Source organism: Zosterops lateralis (assembly GCF_965231275.1).
Source record: "Zosterops lateralis genome assembly, chromosome: 2".
Taxonomy (NCBI): domain Eukaryota; kingdom Metazoa; phylum Chordata; class Aves; order Passeriformes; family Zosteropidae; genus Zosterops; species Zosterops lateralis.
Window position 1 is genome coordinate 106,604,931 of NC_139763.1, and position 22,597 is coordinate 106,627,527.

Consider the following 22,597-nt stretch of genomic DNA (forward strand, 5'->3'; position numbering starts at 1 on the left):
GGTACCAGCATCTTCTCTTCTACTTTTTCCCTACCTCCCTGAAGCTCACCCAGCTGTACCTGTTGCTGCTCTGAAGCTTTTACTGTGGGCCACTGCCATTTTTGCAGTATTATTCACAGCCCTCAAAGTCTCCTGCACAGCCTGAAGATGTAGAGACACATCAAAAATACTGAGATTCATCCATACTGGGGGAATAAAGGTGGGACCTCGGGATTAACAATCCTCTGACATTGCCATTCTATTTACACATCAAATAAAAGAAAACAAATTAAAATCAAGTTAAGAGTCTGCCCCAAGGATAACACAAATTACCAACCAACCAACCAACCAAAAAAAAAAAAGATTAAAAACAAGCAGCAACTTTTATATAAAATTAATAAAAACAAAAGACAAATGAAAAAGAAATTGTCAGTAGCATCTATCGCCTCTCTGCATCTGAACTGCACTTACACAAACTAGTCCATTAGTACAGCAGCTTGCTAGAAATTGACTTTGGTTCAAGCTTAGTTTTAAAAAAATAAAACATAAAAAAAATCAAAAACACATAAGAAACGGTGGACGGACATTTGTTAGTTTCCCTGCTTGCAGTTCACTAGTTTTGAAGTTTTAGGGGTAATTGGTTTAAATATCAGTAAAACAGGAAGGTGGAGAGTTAGAGATGAACAGAGCAAAACCATGGTGGTGGGGGGAGAGATAAGGGGTTCTGCCACTTGAGTGCAAACACAAATCCCACATGCTCAGGCCACAAACCAAAGCATGTGTAGAGTTTAAAGTTGCTGCCTTCCGGATCTTGGATGAGAAGCTCCAGGATCCCCCTGAATCATCAACAAAATGAACATAGCTGCATCAACTCGTTATTTTAGGACACTCTGGTGACAAAAGAAAAGGGGGTGGTGGGAAAGGGACTCTTCTAATACCCTCACTAGCTAAAAGTAATTTAGTTTTAGACACATGGCAGAAACCTTTAAATCCATCAGGAATGGAAAGTTCAACGTGAACTGCATTGCAGTGATCCAGTCTTCTCTCTTTAAAAATCATTTTTCTTTTTTTTTTTTGGTTCAGATACTAGATTGTATATTTAAGAATATACAGATCTAACTTCTGTACAGTTCATTACTCCTTCCTCATCCACAAAAATATCCTTTGCCCCAGGGATCAGAATCAACCTTAGAACGAGAAGTGAGTTCCAGTGGTAGGCCAGCTGGGGATGCTGAGTGCCACCCTCAGCCCCACAGCTCAGAGACCACATGAGATCAGCCCAGGGTGTGCAAAGCCCCAGAGTGGCTCTGTTGTGTTGGCATTAACAATGGCACCTTCTGTTCCCATAGTCCTGGCTGCTGGTTTTTGCAGCCAGAAGTGCTTTATTTTACTAGGAAGTTCTTCTAAATAGTGTTGGAAGCATCAGAAAAGGAATATTGCTATGAATGGGGAGAACGTGACCTTCTGAAATCTGGTACCGACTCACCTAGAAGGTATCTAGGACTGCAAATGCTGCTTTACATGCTGCCAATTAGCCTGGGTCAGGATGTCCTTTAAATATTTCTGTGTGCTCTTGCACAGCAAAAGGAAATCACTGGAACAGAAGAGCCATCAGTATTGTCACACAATCCACAGTCCAGAGGTCACATCCCGCTCTCAGAAGTAAAAAGAACCAAGCACACGAAGCTAAGAGCAGAATTTGGCCGTTTTTGTCTAAATATTTGAGAGAAGGAGAACGGCAGTTTAGAGCTAATTCTTACCTCTGCTTAAAAAGCAGAGACCAGCCTGGAAGTTTGCACACAGTGATGATCTCTGCTGCTGCACTGAGCTTCCTGCACAAATGATGAACATAAATTCTTCTGACCCCTACAAGTAGGCATTAGACAAATTCAAGGATGAGGAAACTGTTCAGAACATTTCCAGAAGATTAGGACAGAAAGTCTATTTGTGCTCCATTCTTCCTCTCCACCCCCCCGCCCTCCCCCCATGGTGTGGGAGCTCGCTGAAAATAATCCAGGAGCAAAAGACAAACGCGTCCAAACTATATATATAAAAATAATAATAATAATCATAATAATAATAATAATAGAGATACACCAGTAATACAGGCCTGCCTAAATTGTACCAGTTAAGAAAGGAACCCCCAACATGATTGATACGATTATAAACACCTTGTATGACATAATGGCCTGTACAACAGACCTATAAAATGATAATTAAAAAAGAAAGATATTTAGACCAAAAAAACCAAGAAATCCCCTTCCTATGTTTGAACTGATAACCCACCTTAACTTGTCATTGTGACTGCTGGAAATGATAAGTAGTCCTTTCACTTTTTTTGTGTTTTTGTGGTTTTTAGTTTTTTTGTGGTTTTTTTTGATTTTTTTTTTACATTTTTGGTTAGAAAGTTCTCCGATCCATGAAGCGATCCTGAAAAGACAGTGTTTATTATAAAATTAGGCAAATGTCTGTCCCAGCTTAAATCCTTCCTGTTTTGCTTCTGTTGTGTTTTTTTTAGTTTTTTTCTCCTTTTTTTTGTGTGTTTTTTTGTTTTTTTAAATATTTTTCCTTCTCTCTCTCTCTCTCTCTCTGTTTCTCTCTCTCTCTCTCTTGTCCCCAGCAACACGGTGAGAGGATGCCCGTGGCATGTTCAGTCCGTCACCCGGGCTGGCAGCCGATCCCAGCGCACAGTGACCCAGGCTGCTGGAGCTGGAGCACAGCCCAGCCCGGCTCACTGTGCCTTGGAGGCAGTGGTGGTGGTGGACGTGGCCCCGCTGGCAGAGGCCACGGTGAGGAGAGAGTTCTGGATGGACTCGGCTGAGGTGGAGGTGGCGTGAAGGCTGGCGACTGGTCCAGAGGCCCCTGCGGAGGCTGCAGCTGCAGAGACCAAGCTAACTGGGTTGCTGGTGAGCAGAGAAAGGTTCTGAGGGTTCAGGAACAGAGGGGCAGTGACGATGTTAGGGGTACCTCCAGCATTGGCAAACACCAAGTTTCCAGTTGCATCCAGTGATGTTATTGGAAGAGAGCCACCGGATGCAAGAGCTAAAAAAGGGAAAGTCGAGCAGGGAGGAGGTAAGATTAGCAGTAAGCAACAATGCAAAATGTGCCTAAAAGCAAGGGTCTCTGCATTTGCCTTTCTCTGATATGTGTGCTCTCTAAATCACTGAGGGCAGTTCTCTCATCATAGGCTGGTTTTTATTTTTTTTTCAAAACAACCACCAGACAAGATCTTGCAGATACTAAAACGCGTCTTTCATTTGCTGCTAAACTAATTCCACTGTGCTTTTCTTCAGCTCATTTAGCACAATACTGGTCTGTTTCCTGCCTGTACATCCAGGCAACTTGCACTGGGAAGGGTTGAGATGAGGGTTCATGTGAAATGACAGCTATCACAAGATGGAGAAGGTCATGTAACCTTGAGCGTAACATTTTAAATGTTGACATATAACCAACCACTGTTACAACTTACTCTCAGGGGTCTACAGCGTTCAGTCTGCCTTAGATTATGATCTCCTAAATTTATCTGTGACACTTTATGAAATGGTTCTTTCTTGCAACCTAGAAACAAGATTTGTTCAGCTAGTTTAGAGGATATTTGAACACACAGGTTACCTAGCTCTTTAGACACTTGTACCACCCAGTTTTTACAGGTGGCAAACTATGAACTCAGAACAACTCTTGCTGAAGCCAGTAGTAACTTCTGGCTTTGTGCCACTTCCAAAACAAATAAATGTGCATTTATGTATTTCAAGTTCTACCTAAAGATCTTAGGAGGCAGGATGTTTGTTGTAGGTTCTTTTCAAAGACATATGAAGACAAGAATTCAGGATCAAGACTTGATCAGAACTGCCCTCCCAGGAGACCTCAGAATGAATGGTGCAAGTCTGCTCAAGGAGACTGTAGAACTATGAAAAGCAAATCTCTAACCTGCTAGAGATACAGGCCAATGAAACAAGGACAACAAAATAAATTCCAGATTATATTCAGTATCTTAAATGCCTCCTTTCAATCACTGTAAGATCATACACAGTTCTGATTCCGTATTTAAGTTGTACCTGCTCGTATCTCTATGATCCACAAAATGTATTTGCACATCTAATTTTGTAAAACCTTTACTCCTACACTATTTATGCCCAGTGCTGAGGAGTCTGTGTTCTCTGGCAGACAAAACCAGAGCACATGAACTGAAGTTGTGTGACAGAGATGCATTAAAAGGAACACTACTGACCTTGAATAGTTGCCAGTGTACTGTTGCTCATCAGGGCCGGGCTGAGAGCACCACCTAATGTCCCTGGATTGAGACTGAGTAAGGCACCTCTGCAGCAAGCAAGATCATGGAAGAAGTGGAAAAGAGAAAGAGTGTTACTCTTAAGAAAAGGTTGTCACTGTTCAAAAGTACACCATCATATTTTTTTAAAAAGGGGGAAGGGAGGGGAGGGCAAGGAGGAAGAAAAGACCAGAGATTAAGGGCTGGTTTTGGATTATTTTACTTTTAACTCCATGAGGGGTTCATGACATGCCAGAAGTACAAGCACTGTAAATACATGACTTGCATTGATTGCAAGTGTAAGATATTCTTGTAAAGTATTTTGGAAAAACTGTTAATTGTTAGATAACTACCATCCTCTCCCAAATGCAGATAAGAAACATGTAAATCAAGAGGAATTAAAGAAACATCTGTCTGAGCCACATTCCTAAAACTAAAACTTCAACAATAAATCATCTTGCATCTTTGAGAACTTCTTGCTCATGATGGAGAAATGAATAGAGAGGTGTGAAGTGGGTCTAGGCTATGTCTCCATTTTACAATTATTAGGACAGAGTCTATGATTCAGTGGTAAGTTGCAGTTTTTAAGTCAAGCTCTGCAGTGGGATGAATGATTTATCAAACAACAACATCACTGCAACACAGCTTTTTCACCTTTAAAATGAACACAGTATTTGTGTACTGTGAAGGGAATGGCCAATTGCCATCTATGAGTAAACCTTCAGAACCTGAGACAAATGACAGTGACACATAAAAGCAATTTATCCCAAGAATTCTCCTTCACTCCTCTGTCACCTCACCTAAAAGGGTGTGCAAAATGGATCCTTACCCAGCTGCAAACTGCGAGGATGCCATCAAGCCTGGGTTTAGCCCTGCTGCAGCAGCCATGGCAGCAAGACTTGCATTTGCAGGCAACTGTGCAGCTCCTTGTAAGGCGGCCGCTGCCGCCGTTTGCAACCCTGATGCCGTTACCATCACCTGGCTGGTCCCGAGAGGGGAGGACAAGGGAGTGGAGGTTGTCTGTGTTGTGCTGGTCTCACTGGCACTGGATGCCTCTGAAGTGGAGGCTGAGGCAGAAGGGGAAGGACTCAGGGAGGGTGATGTCACTGCTGAAGAAGCCGGAGGTGCTGTTGAAATCACTGTTGCCGTGTTGTTGGAGGTGGTTTCTGTTGTGCCTGGAAAATGGGTTCTGGTCAGATCAGTACAAAACAGACACAGACAAGAGAAACTCCTGCCCACCTGATCTCAACCGCACAAAAACACACAGTTCTGTAGTACCAAGAGTTCAAAAGAAAAATGAAATGACACTTCCCAATGGGAGGCTGAGGAGCTCTAGAAGCCAGCAAGAAAGTACAGTGTATTTTGTTTCAGCACCATCTGTGATTTTATACCTGGAAAAATCAACTCTGTGCTGACAAAAACTGAAGCTTCCTAGTGCAGCAACAAGGAACAATGACAAGAATGTCCTGGGATGCCAGTGACCAATAGTGAAAGACTCTTTTAAGAATTCAAAACGGACAAAGGGTAGGGGTTGATGTGGTGGCAGCAGAAATCAGCCCTTACCTGTGACTGACAGACTGGTGACAGCAGGACTGGCCAGAGGGAGCACGGGGTTGACAGTCAGGGTTGTAGCTGCACTGCTAGTCACAAGGCTTGGCGTGGTTGCCACCTGGAGGTCAAAAATGAATAAAACTGCTCAGCTGCTCAAAGACAGTTACATACTAGACCTGGATTTATTTCTTTCCACCCTCACCTGAGGAAGTTATCAGGGAAATGCTGCATAGTAACTAATTTTTTCGTAATTTGGTTACTTTATCATTTAATGAAACAACCATAGCACTTTCTCTAATTACCAGCAATATCTTTACTTCAAATAATTCAGTATTTGAAAGGAGATACACCCCTATCCATATTGTCTCAAGACTGCAAGTTGGCCTGCTCTCTGCCACCCCACAAAGACAGCACCTTGTTTTAATGGAGAAACTCTTATAAGAAAGAGCTACAAAATATATTATTTCTACTTTCATTTTTCTTGCTTAAACGTTTTTTCAGCTCTGAATCTCTTTCTCTGATAAAATTATGTAAATGTCCCAGCATTAACAAAGGTATTTAGGGTAACGTGTTTGTATGGAGAAGCAGAATAACATTTCACTTTTATTCAACCAAACTATAAGCTTTACTTTGATAAGTTTCCTTGTGCCAGAGGAAGAATCTCTGAATTTGAAAACATACAAATGGAGTTTTCAATTGTGAATGGCTTATTACAAGAAAGCTACAATAAACTGGAGACATTACAGATAAACACTAAAGATTTAAGGCTGGAGAAACTAGCTTATGAGGAAAAATGAAATATAAGGAAAGGACTTTCTATGGACAAGAAATGGTGTCCAACAGTAATATCTGAAGGCTGTTATACATCAATGAGAGAAATGAATCCTCTAGAATTGCTCAAGAGAACATAGCCAAGGATATAGGCTAAAAATTCCTCCTTTCCACTCTCTTACCTTAAGTCTATTATCAGAGAAATATCTCTCATGCTACACATCCTCTTAGAGGGAGTCAAATGCTTCACGCATTTTAAACAAGACTGGGGCAACTGGGACAGATCTGAAAGCTTTCTGCCCATCTCAAACAGTGTATGAAATTAAGAGGAGCTGGCTACACAGCACACCCTCCCACTAATGCAGCCCAGCCACTGCATCTGTCATCTGTCCAGCAAGCAGTTAAGGCCAAGGTCACACTCCCTATTTCAGGGCAGAGAATGACCTGGAATTAATACAGCTCACCCCCGTGGTTACAGTGAGTGACTTCAGCCAATGCAAAAGGAGGCTGCCCCCAAAAGGAGCCTTCCCCTCCAATCCTGCTGCAGAGCCCTCGCCACCGTGCAGCCACACTGCTTATCTAACCACACTGAAAATTCATCACTGTTCCTCACATGGCTAATTTGCAGTCAAACTACTAAACTAAGCCCAAGTATCCTATGGACACAATCTGCAGAGCTGACACAAGGAATCAACAAAGCACACAGTCAGTGAAGGCTGGGGGCAGCAGGGCTGGAACATCCATTTGTGCAGCAGCAGAGTCTTAAGAGAAGCTTAGAATGAGTGAAAACACTAGTGAAACTTCACTGATGAAAGGGAGACCGTGGTTAACACCTCAATTTCTTACATACAATGGCAGATTACAGCAACAGGAAAATTTCTGTAGGAAAGCTTCTTTAAGTTGCAGTCTGAGGGAACTTGCACAGTTACTAAAACACACTATCATAAATCTCACTATATTCTGCTTTGGTAGCAAGGCATGCAACCTTGCTTTGCAAAAAAAAACCCCAAAAAGCCAACCAAAAAAACCCAAACCAACAACAATAATAAAAAAGACTAGGTACACTTAACACAGCCCTTCCCCTGAAACAAAAGGTTGCATGCACACACCCTGAGCCAAGGATGAGGGGAGAGAATAACACGTCACCAAAATTAATGGTTTAATGAAGTACTGGAAGATATTAGCTACTACAGTGATGAGGGTGGAATAAATACTACAAAAGGACAGCTACAGGCTACATAAATTCCACCACATTCCTATTAGCATAGCTACTATGAAATCTAATAGCTACTGTTTCTATTTATGAAAACAGACCTCCATGGACATTGGTAGCAAAGGTGCTGAAGGAACCTTGATGCATGTGTTTTGTTACTCTTATTTTCATGAAGTTTGTGTTTACCTGAGGTAAATACAAGTGTGGGAAATTAATTACATGAGTATTAGCTAAACTGGTCTTTTGTTCCATGTCTTTCTTTTATATAAATAATTTCTGACTAGAACTAACAACACTGGTATCATTGGACTTGTGTGATCTAAGTCTCCAAATGATACAGAATCAAAGGATGGGTAAGATTGGAAAAGACTACAGTGGATCCTTTGGTCCAACCTCCCTGCAGGGTCAGTCCTAGAGCACATGGCACAGAATTGAGTCCTGATGGTTCTTGAGTATCTCCAGCAAGGGAGACTCCTCAGCTTCTCTGGGAAACCTGTTCCAGTACATGATACATTTTACTGCTGCCCATTTACTGATCAGAGCTGCTAAAATAAGAGGGGAGAGGGATTAAGCACTTAAAAAAATTACTATTATTTTATATTTTTTAAAAAATGGGGTAAAAGAAGGAAAGTCCAGATATAAACAGGAGGTATTACCTGAAGTAAGTTCACAGCAATAATGCCAAGTGCAAATTTGGTAGTCAGAATACTTGTTCATGAGCTGACTGAATAAAACACCCTCACTGGAGGCCTGACTAGTGCCTGATTTGTAAGCATTATCCCTCTTAGACACTATCCAGGTGGAACACTCAAAATGCCAGTAAAATATAAATATGTGAGAACAAGTCTGCTGTACAAAGAAGGTGCAGCATGTGTAGCTTCCACAGTGAGCACAGCAGAACTACCTCCACCAGTGATCTTTGTCAACACAGTTGTTGACTCTTACCAGTGAGGTTGGACAAGGGAAAATTGCTTTGATGGGCGAGCTGCTGGTTCCACCACTGCTGGGTGGGTTGATCCTTTTCTCCTTCTGGCGCCGGTTACAGAACCAAACGCGGATCACCTCCTTCTCCATGTTTAGCTGGTCAGCTATCATGGCGATCTCATCCGAGGTAGGCTTTTGGTTCTGACAAAAGAAAATGGCATTTGAAAAGCTCTGAAATTACCTCCTGGAGTTTTGCATCATAGCTTCTTCTCCAGTAGGCAGAAACTGAAGTGGTGATTTAGATCCAGAATGTGGCCAGTAGAGACAAACCACAGTAGATGCTTCCGCCCTTCGGCTAAAAACTTCAAATTATGTGTGCTTAGACTATTGCCCCATTTATCCATTCCCATGAAGATTAGTGTTTAAACCTATGTCTGAGTATCCTAGAATGCAAGATCACAAAGTCAGTGAACTGCAAGAACCAGTGACTTTTTCTGAGGGGGTTTGTGTTTTGTTTTTAAAGTGAAGCAGATGTTGATGCATGTTTCTTGGCACGGCTTTTGTATTCCCCTTGTTTAGTACTAGCACTTTCCTAAATAGCACAGCAACGTGTTCACTCTGACACATATTGTTAAGTAAAGTTTCTCCATTTCTTCACAGGCTGAGCACAGCACCACTGTGCTCCACTGACCTCCAGGAAACTCTTCTCTAAGGCCACACGTATGTTGGTCTCTATGCTGGTGCGTTTCTTCCTCCTACGGTTCAAGCCTTCGATCCCTTGCCCTGGAGAATTCAGGGCACTTGGGCTGGAGAGAGTTGAATCAGATGAAAGGTTTTCTGAAAAAGGAGAAAGTAATACAAATCAGGATATTTCATCTGAATGCAGTGCAGTCTAATGCAAGTGTTCTCCACCTGTGCAAGGTATGTTAAGTCCTACTCTATTCCAAATACATAGAGGTTTATGAAGATCACATGCATTAATCACTGTATTTACAAATTACAACATATACCTGAAACTAAAAAGCTACAAGTAAGGCCAGAGGCTGCCCTCTGCTCCTGTATGCTACCACAGTATCCCTTTTATAATACCTATGCAGAGTTTGTCTCCCATATCTCACTCACTCTGCTTCCCACTCACTCACTGCAAGCCCCAGTTTAAAGGAAAAAGGAGTACTTAATATCCACGAGCCATAGCTGAAAGTCACAGGCAGTTATGAAAAAATCTGAGCAGCCTGAAATTTCTTTTACCCACTCTACAAAACACTCAAGGAAGAGAAGTTCATAACCGGCTTCACATGTTCAGTCTCTTCTCTCAGGACATCTTAGCAGATACTCAGTGCTACCAACCACTCTACACGGCAAGCAGCTCTCCCTCCTTAACTTCACCAGGCTCTTAACCCCTAATCCTGTCTTTCTGCCTTCACAGAGGAGCAAAGAGAGAACATTTCACCCCACTCTGCAGCAGGAAGAACAATCTAACCAAAAGGCAAGTTTCAGCAAGGAATTTAAACAAAATTATTAACTGGCTGGAGTTCCTTCATTGCACTGGGGTTTCTGGGTGTCAAAGTTCGCAATGCCCACCATTATTCTGATAGACTCAAAGGGGCAAGTATTTTCTAGGTTTTTTTTTTAATAGAAAATGGCACCTATAAACATGTGGAAACCCTTTCCTCAGCCTGAAACCTCCACTGAGAACCAGCTGAGTTCCATGGAACTCATAAATTCTGGAATCACTGGTATGCTTCTCCTGCCTACTTTTACCCGAAAGTAAAACAGCAGCCTCTAAAGTTGCCTGAATCTTTCTTCCAAAGATTTTCATGAAACTGAGCCAGAGCCAAACACAATGGTTCCCCACTTGCAGGATGTGAAGAGCCTTGACACTGTTCACAGTCCTTTACTTAACTTTACAGAGGCAAGTATTTCTTCAGGCTATAAGGAAAAAACCCCTATGACATTCCTTGCAGCACTGGATCCATCCAGTGTTGCTGGAGGGTTTGGGGACTGCTGTCCTGTGGACTTGAGCACTCAGTGTGGAGGTATTTATGTTTTCTATCACAGACCTAGAGCACCTAATGATAACCCCTGTCAGCACAACAGAATGACACTTCCTTTCCTCAAAGCAGGACAAATTTTCAACACCGCATGAAATTACTTTCAAAATTTCAGAGAAAGCTGCAGGCGCCAGCATAAAGCTCTCTCCATTTTGGTAAAAATAGAAAGGCACACATCATCCCTGCCATCTGTTTAACATATCCATCAGTTTTATACTATGTACAACTGCATACTTGGAAGAAAAAACTGGCTGACAGCACTCTCAAACACTTTCTATCCTAACACCTAGCACCACCGCACAAGCTCCTTTTGCTGGTGGGAGATTGAAAAAAAGCAAACACTACCAACACTGGCACAGTGAATAATTGTATCCCAGCAAAAGAATTAATATGGGAGAGAAAAAGCAAAACCTAACCCACAAAAAACTCTTCCTACAGGGAAAAAGATTGTTTATCTGAACCCTTGGAGAGAGATAAAAGGAATGCACACAGGGGTATGGAAGGAGATGGATGCAATAAGCTCTGCCCACTGAAACAACAAATCATGCAAACCTCTCTCTACTATACATCTGAAAAAGAAAGCTAGAAGAGGATTAGAAGTTATATGCATTAACATACATGAAGGAGGAAAACCATGACACATATTGTACCTCACCCCATGCAATTGTTCAGCTGTCTAGGGAACACATTTCTGAAAGTTCATACTAGAACTACTTTGGATGCGTAGAGGCACATGGAAAGGGAAGTGTGGACCCTTATTTCTACACCCTCATTTGTCCCATGGGCAGCTACAAAGGCTGGTGGCTTCATAAAACCATAAGGGCACAAACGAAGCAACTTTTCAGAATCCTATTGATTTTGGTAGGCTGGTGAAGAAATACACAGACTCATTCACCTGCATCATTGAGCCACTTTTCCAGAAGTGGCTTTAACTTGCACATGTTCTTAAAGCTGAGGTTCAAGGCTTCAAAGCGAGAGATGGTAGTTTGGCTGAAGTCATTTCCATAGAGTTTGCCCATAGCGAGCCCAACATCACCCTGGACAAAGAAAGAGAAAAAAGGGATTCACTGACATAGGCACTTCCAAAGCAAGGAATCCTGTCGCATTCTGGTGTTCTCAGTGACTCCACTGCTGCGTGGGATTTCAGTTTCACAGAGGCTTTCTCAGCGCTACCAAGATTCATGCTAAAGCAATAATCATAAAGAAATGTCAAACTTCAGTCAGTTTAACCGTGTAACTCTTTCCAGGAAATCCCTGATGCTTTGTCTTCTTAGCATTATCACTGAGCAGCACATTCCACTGAATATTAACTCATAATTTTTTTCTTATTTCTTTAAAATAAGTTAAGGCCAAGCTCTCTTTAGGAGCAGATTTAAATTTTTCTGCATATTTCACACCAAAGAAGGAAAGTTCAAATAAGCAGAAATGCAATGAATTCACATTCTCAAATTTGTAGATAATACTCTAGAAAAGATGTCTGCAAACATATATCACATTTAAATGGATGCAGAAATATTCTTATGTGAACTGTTAGTATCTTCTGAGGTTCAAACCAAATTTCTCCCCAATAGATACAAATTTCAAAGCAGACAAGAAGTTGAACCATTTCAAATAATGATTAACTGCAGTCTTGACTATCATTACCCATCTGCCAGAAAGCTATCCAGGAGATTTACAGGCAGATGATCACCTCTTTACATCTGTTATTGCTTTTTAAACTCAGTTTTAGCTAGCTATTCTGCTAGCAGACATTCTGCTTATCCTAATACTTATGTATAAATTATATAGCTATGCAGTAAACACTTGCAAAGTGGTGTTTAAAAAAAAAATAACCAATCCATTCTTGATTGTGGCCACTAAAAACACCATAATATCTTCATGCTTTGTTTTAAAGCTGGAAGGTCCTGCCCTTTGGAAAAAAAAAGGCACTTGTCAAGTATACTATTTGGTCTAAAGTAGCTTTATTTAGATTTTTATTTTTTTTCAGCACAAAGCAAAGTATGAGAAGTCTGGAAGAAGAGGCTGAAAAGCTGGAGCACAGTTAGTGGAGTTTAATTGCAAATGGGTTAGTTGGATTGGGCATAAAGCTCGCTTTTCTCTGAGTCAGCTCCAAACCCACAGCTGGGTATGAGTACACTGACAGCATGCAGAGTGGCCACACACAAGCCAGGAAGAAAACAACCTTCAGGAAGCTTAGTAAATTGTGCAGGTTGAGCAAAGAAAACAATTTCCTTTCTAGAGGAGGACCAGAACAATTGGTTTGTGTGCCCTTCAATCAGAGGAAACATGTGGGAACTCACATTTATGCTTCTACTCATATGCCAGGATTCTGTGCATTTTAAAACTCATAAATCATTCCAAGAGGAGTAACGTGGATGCTTTTCTGGGCTTATGAAGAAGAAAACCTGGCTATGTAAACCATTTTAGAGATAAGTTGATTTATGTCTTTGCAGGAAAGAGTTATGAAATTTGCTCCAGTCTCCCAACTAAATTTAATTCTGGATTTATGTTGCTCTTACAAACATTCGCCATCTGATTTAAAATGAATAGTTAACCATTTCTTTGACAATGCCAAAAGGTGGCAGCATTTCAGCTGTAGGCAAAGGAATTTACATATTGGGATGAGAATTTTATAAATTGGGATGCCCCACGAATAGGATGGAACAGAGTATAAAGGCACTGTACACACATCTAATCTGCTCTGTACGTTGACTGAAGCTCTGGTAATGAACTGAAACTGATTATAAAGTACATCATTGTTGTGTGTACTGGTCTGTTAAGAAGCTCAGATGGTCTAGCAGAGGCAATACCTTTCACAGAATAAAAATAACGTTGTCTAAAATGTTCATTCACGTTGCCTGAATCTGTACTGAGCAATTATTCCCAGGCCTGCAATGATGCTAAGGTGCAGTTTGCTCATTATGTCCCTGTATTTCAAACATGAAGGTATTTTTAAGGAAAATAAACAAAGGGATTTAAATGCATCACCCACATTTCAGGGTGGGAGAAGAGGCAGAACTGCTGAAATTCAAAACCTGTTTTATTGTTCACACAACAGAATGTAGTAAGTGATTAGTTTGCAATGCAAACTAAATCTTACAATTATTTTTGAAAGGCAGGGGTGGTGTGAGTCTGAAAAAGCTTACAGTACTGCTGGAAATAAATTTCTTTTATCCCCTGAAAGACAGTCTATTTATCCAACTATAGGAAACCAAAGTAATCAGGGTCTCTAATTATCATCCAATTATGCAATTAGGGTGAAGTTATTAGAACAGCCTAATTACACACATACAAACTCAGAGTAGGATAGGAATGACCAAATGTAATTTTATCACATTCTCAAGATTCTCTTTTTTAATCTGAAAAGCAAATACTGAAATGTAAGCCTGAGCAGTTGTGTTCATTTTTCCTCACCATGAAAATTCATAACAGGGTCAATAAAGAAAGGTTAACACATAACTTAAAAAGTCTAGTTGAGCCTTTATAATCATCTCACAGCGGGGCAGATTAAACACAATAATGAGAGATCTACACGAACCTCCTCTGTCAGGCTATAGGAAAGCTATTGTATTTTACCCTATTCTGTGCTGCTCTATTCGAGCTTTTGTGTGTGTCCATCACTTGTATTTCTGTGCCTCCCTCTAGTGGAAAGAAGGGAGGGAAGGAGGCACACATGCCAGCAAAATGCACTTCATTTGACTAAAAACATTCTGTTCTTGAGTTACAATTAAGATGCTGCCAGGAACTTTCATTATGAACTTTGATTTTTCAATTTAGGACTTTGCTAGAAAAATAAATCTGACTTCAGCACATACTTTCAGCTAGATTAGATTTACATATTCTATTCCATCACATATGTGGGACTGACTGCTCTGAGCTCAGACTTCTAAATACTTTGATTTTTGCATGCTCTTTCTTCTAGTAAAAACATGCTTAAGCTTAACCACAGACTCCTGCCAAAACTAATTGTTTACCTGGGGAGATACTTTAATTTTTGCAGGGAGAAAAAAATAATTTTGATATTAATAAGAAAGGACTTTTGGAACCAACTTCCTTTCAACAGAATAATGGAACATATAAATGCACTTTGTACTTTTAATTGTGGTCTTCATTCAACCACCTTCAGTATGTTCAAGATTACTTTTCTTCTGCTCTACAGGTATTTCTGAGCTTTTAAACAAACCAAAACAAACCACAACTCCAGTTCACCCTTGTAAGGAAAAAACTTCAAAGGTGACAGTCCTTTCAGGTTTTGTTTAGGAACCTTAGCAAAAGCATTAAATACAGAAATCATTGATGTTTAATAGGAAAATACGCTTGAGAGATAAAAACCCTTTGACATCCAAAGCAACTGCACAGATGTGATACACTTTTTAAACACACAGAGCAGTTAATTGTACTGTATGATTTTTGGAACTTTGTACTTCTGAAGGCAGCTTTAAAGTGCTTTGTCCCATTCATGTCACATCCCATAGAATGAATAGTGCACATGCAATGACATCTGGAGCTGGTAAATGCACGTTTTCCCCTGCTGGGAAAATGGCTATGCTTTAAAACCAACAGGGAAGTAAGATGGATGTATGGCTTTTTCTGTTATTTCTTAGAAATCCCCCACATAAAGGCCAGAGCATAACCCTATTTAAGCAGCTTCTCCTAGGAAATGATGGAATTGTAGTCTCCCCCCAGACTTGAAAGATGAGACCTCAGGTTCCACACTGGCAGGCACTAAGGTACGCAGTCTCACCTGAGTGAATCCAAGTTTGATCCGTCTTTGTTTGAAAGTCTTGGCAAACTGCTCAAGCTCCTCAAGGTCACTGGGCTCCTCCAAGCTGGGAGTGTCGATTCGCTTTGGTGTTGACTGGCTCTGTGGAAGTGGCTGAATGGGGGTCGCTGCTATTGTGCGTGTTGGGGTTGCTGGCTATTGAGACAGCAAGGGAAAGATGAAGATCAGACTTAAGAGGACAATCAACAGAAATTAAATTCCTAAACGGTATGTGATGTTCTTGTGAGACAGGGCAGTGAACTGGACATTTCCTGCAATCTGGAAATTCCTCCAATTTATTAATATTCCTCTCCAGAATAAGCAAACTCAATCCCAAAAACTACAATAGTATGACAGGCTTTTAAAGGTTCTGTCATAACCAGTCAAAGAAAGTAAGAGATGTTCAAAGGTAACCAACAGCTTCCACTTGCTGCAGAAGCTGCAAACAAAGGCTCAACGCACTCAACTTCATATGATCCTATCACTTATAGACACCTTGGCATTCATCCCTTTTAAAAAATTTAAAATTGAATCTAATGGTCTTGTGAGGTGGCAGATTGTCATCAGCCCAAAAGATTCACATTTTCTATTTAATCATGGAAGAGTGAGCACATATAGATGCAACAAACAGGGCAAGTTTCCTCCAATGCCATCTCTTGTATCTGACTCAGGTCTTCAGGAAGAAAAAACTAGATTTACCTCTAGATTTACCTCTAACCCTTCCAACAATAGTTGCAACAATAAAATTAACATACTGGTGATACAAGAAATTAAGCAAAGGCAATCTGCAAAAAGTGATTCATTTTAGGTCACACTTTTCTTCTGTATAAAGGTTCATTTTCTAGGAACTCCATGGAAGGTTCACTATTCCTGAACACTGGCACACTAAAGTATTTTGTAATGCAATTACATTAAATATCTGAAAAAAATTAGCATCTTGGAAAATGTTCATAGTGCTCATGAAAATGCTCATGAATAAAATATATTTAGATCTGGTATTGCACAGTTCAGGCTTTATGTGCAACAAGAACACTGGAAAAACACTATGTTTTGAGTGCATAGCTCTACCTCCTTACATGCTGAGATGCAGAGACAAATCATTTACTTCAGTTAAAATTCTAGTCAGTTTAGCTGTGGCTCTTCAGGTGATTCCATGCCACTGTGTCCTATGCCTAGTTCTGAAACTCTGGACTCCTTCAGGGCAAATAAGAACAGCCTGATGTCCAGGCAGCCCTAGAGTATTATGCAAAGTGTATGCAAAGGTTCAGAAAAGGCTCTTCTAAAAGAAATGGCCTACATATAGCTCAGTCTTTACATAACTCCTTGTTGTTCTCCTCCTGGGTTAATGCAGTGTTTTGCAGTGGACTGCAGATGGTAGGGAGAGGTCAAGATCTATAATTACATTTCTTGAGAAATAATGTAATCACATATGATCTTTCTAGGATTGCAGATACATGTGTCACACTTACAGGTTTTAATATTTTTAAATTTACATTAATCATAGTGGGTAATTACTGCAATATGTCTTCACTGATTTTACCCACTTTACATAATTTATTCTTTCTTAGTAGTTTTAATATATATATTTTTTAAGTCCAGGAATAATCTTTAGTGAGGAATCATGCTGCTAGCTGAGGTATGAACTAGAGGTGGGACAAATTCCATTTTCCACATGGTGCATGAAAAATACTAGAGGTGGTATAACAGAAAATGTAGTTTTCTAAGACTCTGATAGACTCAGGCACCTTATTGCAGACTAGAAAATTCTTACATGTAACCGAGGTGGCAGGAAGATACTGTGTGATATTACATGGTATTTGAGAAACAGCATGCAGCCATGGAACTAAACTGCACAGTAAAACCCAGAGCCAAGCACAACTAGATTTACAGGCACATGCAACCTTAAAATTGCTTTTCTTATAGTCTGAAAACTTAATCACAGAACTCTAATATTTTAATATACATCTATCAGAATATTCAAATATTTCATTTCTAACAACCTCTTCAGTTTCACAGATGATAACTGTTAAGACTGGCAATGACTTAGCAGTGATTGCAAAACAACTACACTAAAAAAAAGATAGATTACCACTGCAATCTTCAGAAAGAGACTTGTCAGTAATCCCCTTTTGGAGCTTTTGAGGGAGCTCACACCTTCACTCCTCTGAATTTCCAAGAAAACCTTATAGGAAATCAAATGATGCTTTAGTGCCATTAACTCAAGGTATCAATCATGAAAATTTCCAGCTAAAAACCCACTTTAGAACGTTAAGGCCTGGAAAGAGGCACATTGGGGTGGGAGCTACAAACCTGAACTATGTAGAAAGACAAATTCACTATTATAGCTACAACATCTGTTCAGGTAACTAATACAAAGGGTCCATTCACTTGCCATAGTTTAAATCCCCTCAAAGCAAGGCATGAAGTGTAGGAAAAAGCCTGACCTGCGAGGCAAGGGTGATGCTTGGCTGAGACTGCAGGAGGTTGGCTTGGCTTTGCTGAGGTAGTTGCGTTAAGAGATTCTGCGCTTGCAGGAGACCTGGAGAGAGAAAAGTGTGTGTTTGGTTTGTCGTTCAAAACCACTAGAACATGAAATGAGGTAAAACAAGGCTCTTGCCAAATGATGGGAAGTTTAAAAAAAAAAAAAAAAAAAAAAAAAAAAAAAAAAAAAAAAAAAAAAGAGCTGTGAGCTTTCATTTCATCCTCGCACAGGTATGTTCAGACTTGGGAGTTTTCAGCCCAAAATCCTCTTGCATTTCCCTGAAGTGTAAGTGGTGATGTAAAGGTAAGAGGGAGAAATGTGTAAGTCTCCTCTGCGGAAAGAATTGGTAATGATCTAGCTCATCCCACTTCTGTGTGCAGGAATTATTTACTGCCCTTTTCAGCATGCAGAGTTTGGATACTCCTGGTAACCAAGAGCTGACCAAGAATTGCAGAGCAATAAAAAAATACTGACCACTAATGGGATCAAATTCAACAACTGAATACTAATCAAACCTACAAATCTGGCTTCTTGATCACCTTCCTTCCCCTCCAAACCAGCCTATGCCAGCTGCCTAATGAGATGGAAGCTTTCTGGCAGACTTAAGCAGACCACACCATAAGACATAACAAGCCTAGATAACTCCCTCCCTGGGTCAAATAAAGTAGGAATCTTTTGGAGAAGTAATTGGAATTAAAGTTTAGGTAAGATACCGAACACTGCTCAATTTTAACAGAATCAACACTACACTGAATATAGGAAAACCCTGCTACTATGAAAAGGTGACATCAAAAAACAGTTGCAACTGATAGAATCAATATATATAATATGCTGCAATCTACAAATAAATTCCCTTACAGTCCACTATTTGTATAGTTTATTCAATCTCTGAGAAAATTGAGATACATGCCTACATCTAAATATTTTAATGAAAAGCTTTTTTTTTTTTTTTTTTGCATTTCTAATGCAAAAATGTATCTATTTTTAAGGGACAGAATCTTGACAAAAATATACTTACAGTTAGTCAAATCCCTTGATTTTACTGTGGAAAAATATTAACCGTTATTTTTAGGTATCTCCTGGCTACAACTATCAATTTCCACTATAATAATTTTAAGAACCCGACTAATTAAATTTACACTTCAATATAGCTAGTCCCTAAAACCAGGGGGGAAGGACAGATGGATGGACTGCTATGCCACCATCAGACTATGTACCACTTAAATTCAACACCATCAGCTGCCTGATCTACCTCTTAGCAGAACAAAGGCAAGGGAAACAGAATTTAGGGCTTGATAAATACTGAGTGAGGAACTGGATGTTTTATTCGAGGTTAAGGCCATAAGAGACATGGAAAGAGGGATTACCATGGTTAAGAAGGAGAAAATGTATCCTCAGTAAGGGAGACACAAGCACAGCAGAACTATCATCTGACAGTGATACTTGGTTTTTGTTTAACAAAGAGCTGAACATGTATTTTAAACAGAATGTGTTGGTATCAGGATGCTTAGGACCTACAGAATAAGCCAGTTGCTTATGTAACATAATAGCATAGCACAGACAACAATGTAAATTTGCTTTGCATCACATAATCAATGTGTTCCAGCTGTGCTTTTGAAAAGCCACTTTGAGGGAACAGAGCTGTTAAAGGAACTTCCAAGACAGCCACCTACTACAGCTACACATTGCTTTTTACAATGCAAATATTTGTTCACTTGAAAGATGATTTTAGCTGCCCAAATCTAAATATTAATTAGTAAACAATCACCTCTAAGTGCAGAGTTTTTGACCTTGGTTCACTGATAGTGAATTTTAAACTGACAACTTGAAAGAGAAAGGGGCAAACCCATCACAGTGTCACTACAGAGTGGCTGACCAACAATGAAACAAAACCCAGGCAGCTGACAGTGACGACATTGAGTTCTAGTCCACTGGTAACAACATCGATTACAAGTTACTGATTTGTCTTATGACTGCAATCAGAGTAATTAGGACTGGCCTTTTGTGACTTTTTGTCCCCAGAAAAATCCCAGAGGATGTTTTTCTGGCATTAACGATTTTGCTAAAGAGCACAAGATGACTACACTCTTCCTAATTTTATTCTCACTCACAGGGTCTGACGTTATTATCATGGAATTATCAGTATAAAATAACCTGAACACATTTAATCTACTCTGTATTTACATCATTTTATCCTGTGTAAGAGGCACTGACACAAGGTGTCACAGGCAGGAGCTGGAGACAGAACAAGTCGGTTCAACCTGCAGCTGACTGAAGCAATGATCAAGAGATGGGGAAAGCAGCTGGGCTGTTTTGGCAATGTGTCTCTCCCCCTGATCACAGCCTTTTCAGGCAGTTGCCATGCACACATTTTGGGCATTCCTTGGCTCTCACGGGTGGGCAGCTGCAATTGTGCTCTTTTACGACATGACTTGAACCAGTCCAAGCTTCTCCTTCATTATTTTTCTGGGAAGAAATCACTGAGGTCCAAAATAACTTCAGTGACTTAATTTACAGAGTGCATAGCACTGCCTTTTCTAAGTAAACCCACATCTTTTAGGCACCTGCTGAGATCCTGGCATTTCAAACACTGCTGTTTCCTTAGAGACTCACACTGGCACCAGAACCGTTTAACATCTTTATTACCAAGAAGGCTGATGGGACAAAATACAGTCTCAGCAGGTCTGTAGACAATGCCAAAGACGGGGAAGTGGTCAACAGGCCAGAAGCCAGGGTGTAGACTAGCTGGACAAATGAAACCTCATGAAGATTGATGCAGGAAAATACAATGTTGTGTGAAGGAGCTGAAATAACCCTGTGCAGCAATACAGGGTGGGCACTGGCTGGGTGGAATGCTGTCCCACAAGAAAAGGTTCTAGGAGTCCTGGAGGACATGAACCTGATGAACACGAACTGGCAGTGTGCCCTTTCAAAACAGCCAACCACATCCTGGGCTGTACTCACAGGAGTGCAGCCAGCAGGTCAAGGGTTGTGCTTCTCCCCCTTCATTTGGCACCTGTGACACCACAGCTGGAGTCCTGTGGTCAGCCTTGGGTTTCCCAGTACAAGGCACAGGGCCATCCTAGATTTTGTGCATCCAAGGCCCACCAGGGTGGCTAACAGCCTGGAACAGGTAAGTGAGCTGGTTTTTCCAGCCCAATGAGAAGACTAAGGTGAGATCGTACTGCTTTCTTCAGAGACAGAAATGGACTCTGCTCAAGGGTACACTGTAATGAGATGCAATGGATGTTGGAACATGGAAGACTCCAACTACATATAGGAAAACTTTTTTTTTCTTTTTTTTTCTTTTTTTTTTTTTCTTTCTTTTTTTAACATGACAGCAGTCAACTCTTGGGGCACGTACTTGAAAATGTTGCAGAAACTCCATTCTTGGACATGCTCAATTCAACTGGCTGAGGTGCTGAATAGCTGCTGTAATTGGACCTACTTTAACAATTTTACCTGGTCTCTAGAGGTCCCTTCCAACCCACAGGATTTTTTTGAACCTATAAAAGCTGCTATTGTACTTGTATACTTTACAGAGGTCGTACTCCTAACCCTCTGCTCTGGGTTTTAAGAGCCCAGTGGTATTATTGCATTAAATATGGCACACAAATAACCCATGTGGCACTCTAAAATAATGATTGCATGGAGGCAGATCTATGCAGAAGTATGATCATTTAGAGGCCTTTAATTATTTTTTAATAGTTATAGTAAATATATCTACCATCATTTAGGATTTTTCCTGTAATGTCTAAGAGTAGCATGAATAATGCTCCAAGCCAAAAAACTCTTCCTGCCAGCCAAGAGTCCCCTAGGGCTGATCCAGGGTTCAGTTCTATCTAAAATTAAACAAAAGATAAAACAAACATTCAAGCACAGACTTTTTCAGCATAATTTTAAAAAAGTTGGCCCAGAAGCATAATACATAATTCATCCCAAACTGATCTCCCAAAAGAATGATTTTTTTCATGTAAGAACTTGACTGCTTTATCTCTGCCAAAGCTGTTCATCCTCTCACTGGAAGTTAGCTTGCAAGACAAAGCCATTATGACTTCCACATGAGTGAGGTCTCAAAGTCTGCATGACATGTATGAAAGAAGAAAACAGGACTGGATCTGGCCCAGGCAACTTAAAAAAAAAAAAAATTTAAAAAAATCATAAAGATAGTCTTTAATAATAAATAGCATTAACTTGAGACTAGGTAGACCCAGTTTCAATGTTTACAGCTAATTAGTAGCTTATCCTCCACATTTGCTCTTCTGGATATTTTCTTTGTAAGTACTATTTCTAAATGTCATTGTGATACAGTCTTTGCTTAGATCTTAACAACTCCTCTTTGCAAGATTAATTTATATTAAATGCAGCACCATTTCCCCCTCCACTCAGATTCTTACTGATACAATTTGTATTAGCAATATCTCACAAGTAAAAAGGTGAACAGTCACCTGATGAGGGTAATATTTTTAAGGAGCAGCTCTAATTGTAGTAAGGGATGTTAAATTGATTATTTTAGAGACAGCTCTATTAGATACAAGAACAGATACAAGAGTTATAAAGACATTACAAGGTGCTACATTCCTGCTGGTGACTTCAA

General features: G+C 40.2%; 1 protein-coding gene across 8 annotated transcripts in view; it reads right to left on the bottom strand.

The window, feature by feature from the left end:
• Nucleotides 1-2,482: 2,482 nt before the first annotated feature.
• The window catches only part of POU2F1 (POU class 2 homeobox 1), a gene marked incomplete at its 5' end in the record, with an annotated part of 102,208 nt that continues 82,093 nt past the window's right edge, over nt 2,483-22,597 (bottom strand). For all 8 annotated transcript variants that reach the window (XM_083855379.1, XM_083855383.1, XM_083855382.1 and 5 more), the window contains 9 exons: nt 2,483-3,021; nt 4,208-4,296; nt 5,076-5,421; nt 5,810-5,915; nt 8,727-8,906; nt 9,397-9,542; nt 11,652-11,793; nt 15,501-15,674; nt 17,963-18,057. In XM_083855379.1, the coding sequence (XP_083711505.1) occupies nt 2,711-3,021; nt 4,208-4,296; nt 5,076-5,421; nt 5,810-5,915; nt 8,727-8,906; nt 9,397-9,542; nt 11,652-11,793; nt 15,501-15,674; nt 17,963-18,057 (1,589 nt within the window). In that variant the 3' untranslated portion in view covers nt 2,483-2,710. The remainder of the gene's footprint in view (nt 3,022-4,207; nt 4,297-5,075; nt 5,422-5,809; nt 5,916-8,726; nt 8,907-9,396; nt 9,543-11,651; nt 11,794-15,500; nt 15,675-17,962; nt 18,058-22,597) is intronic.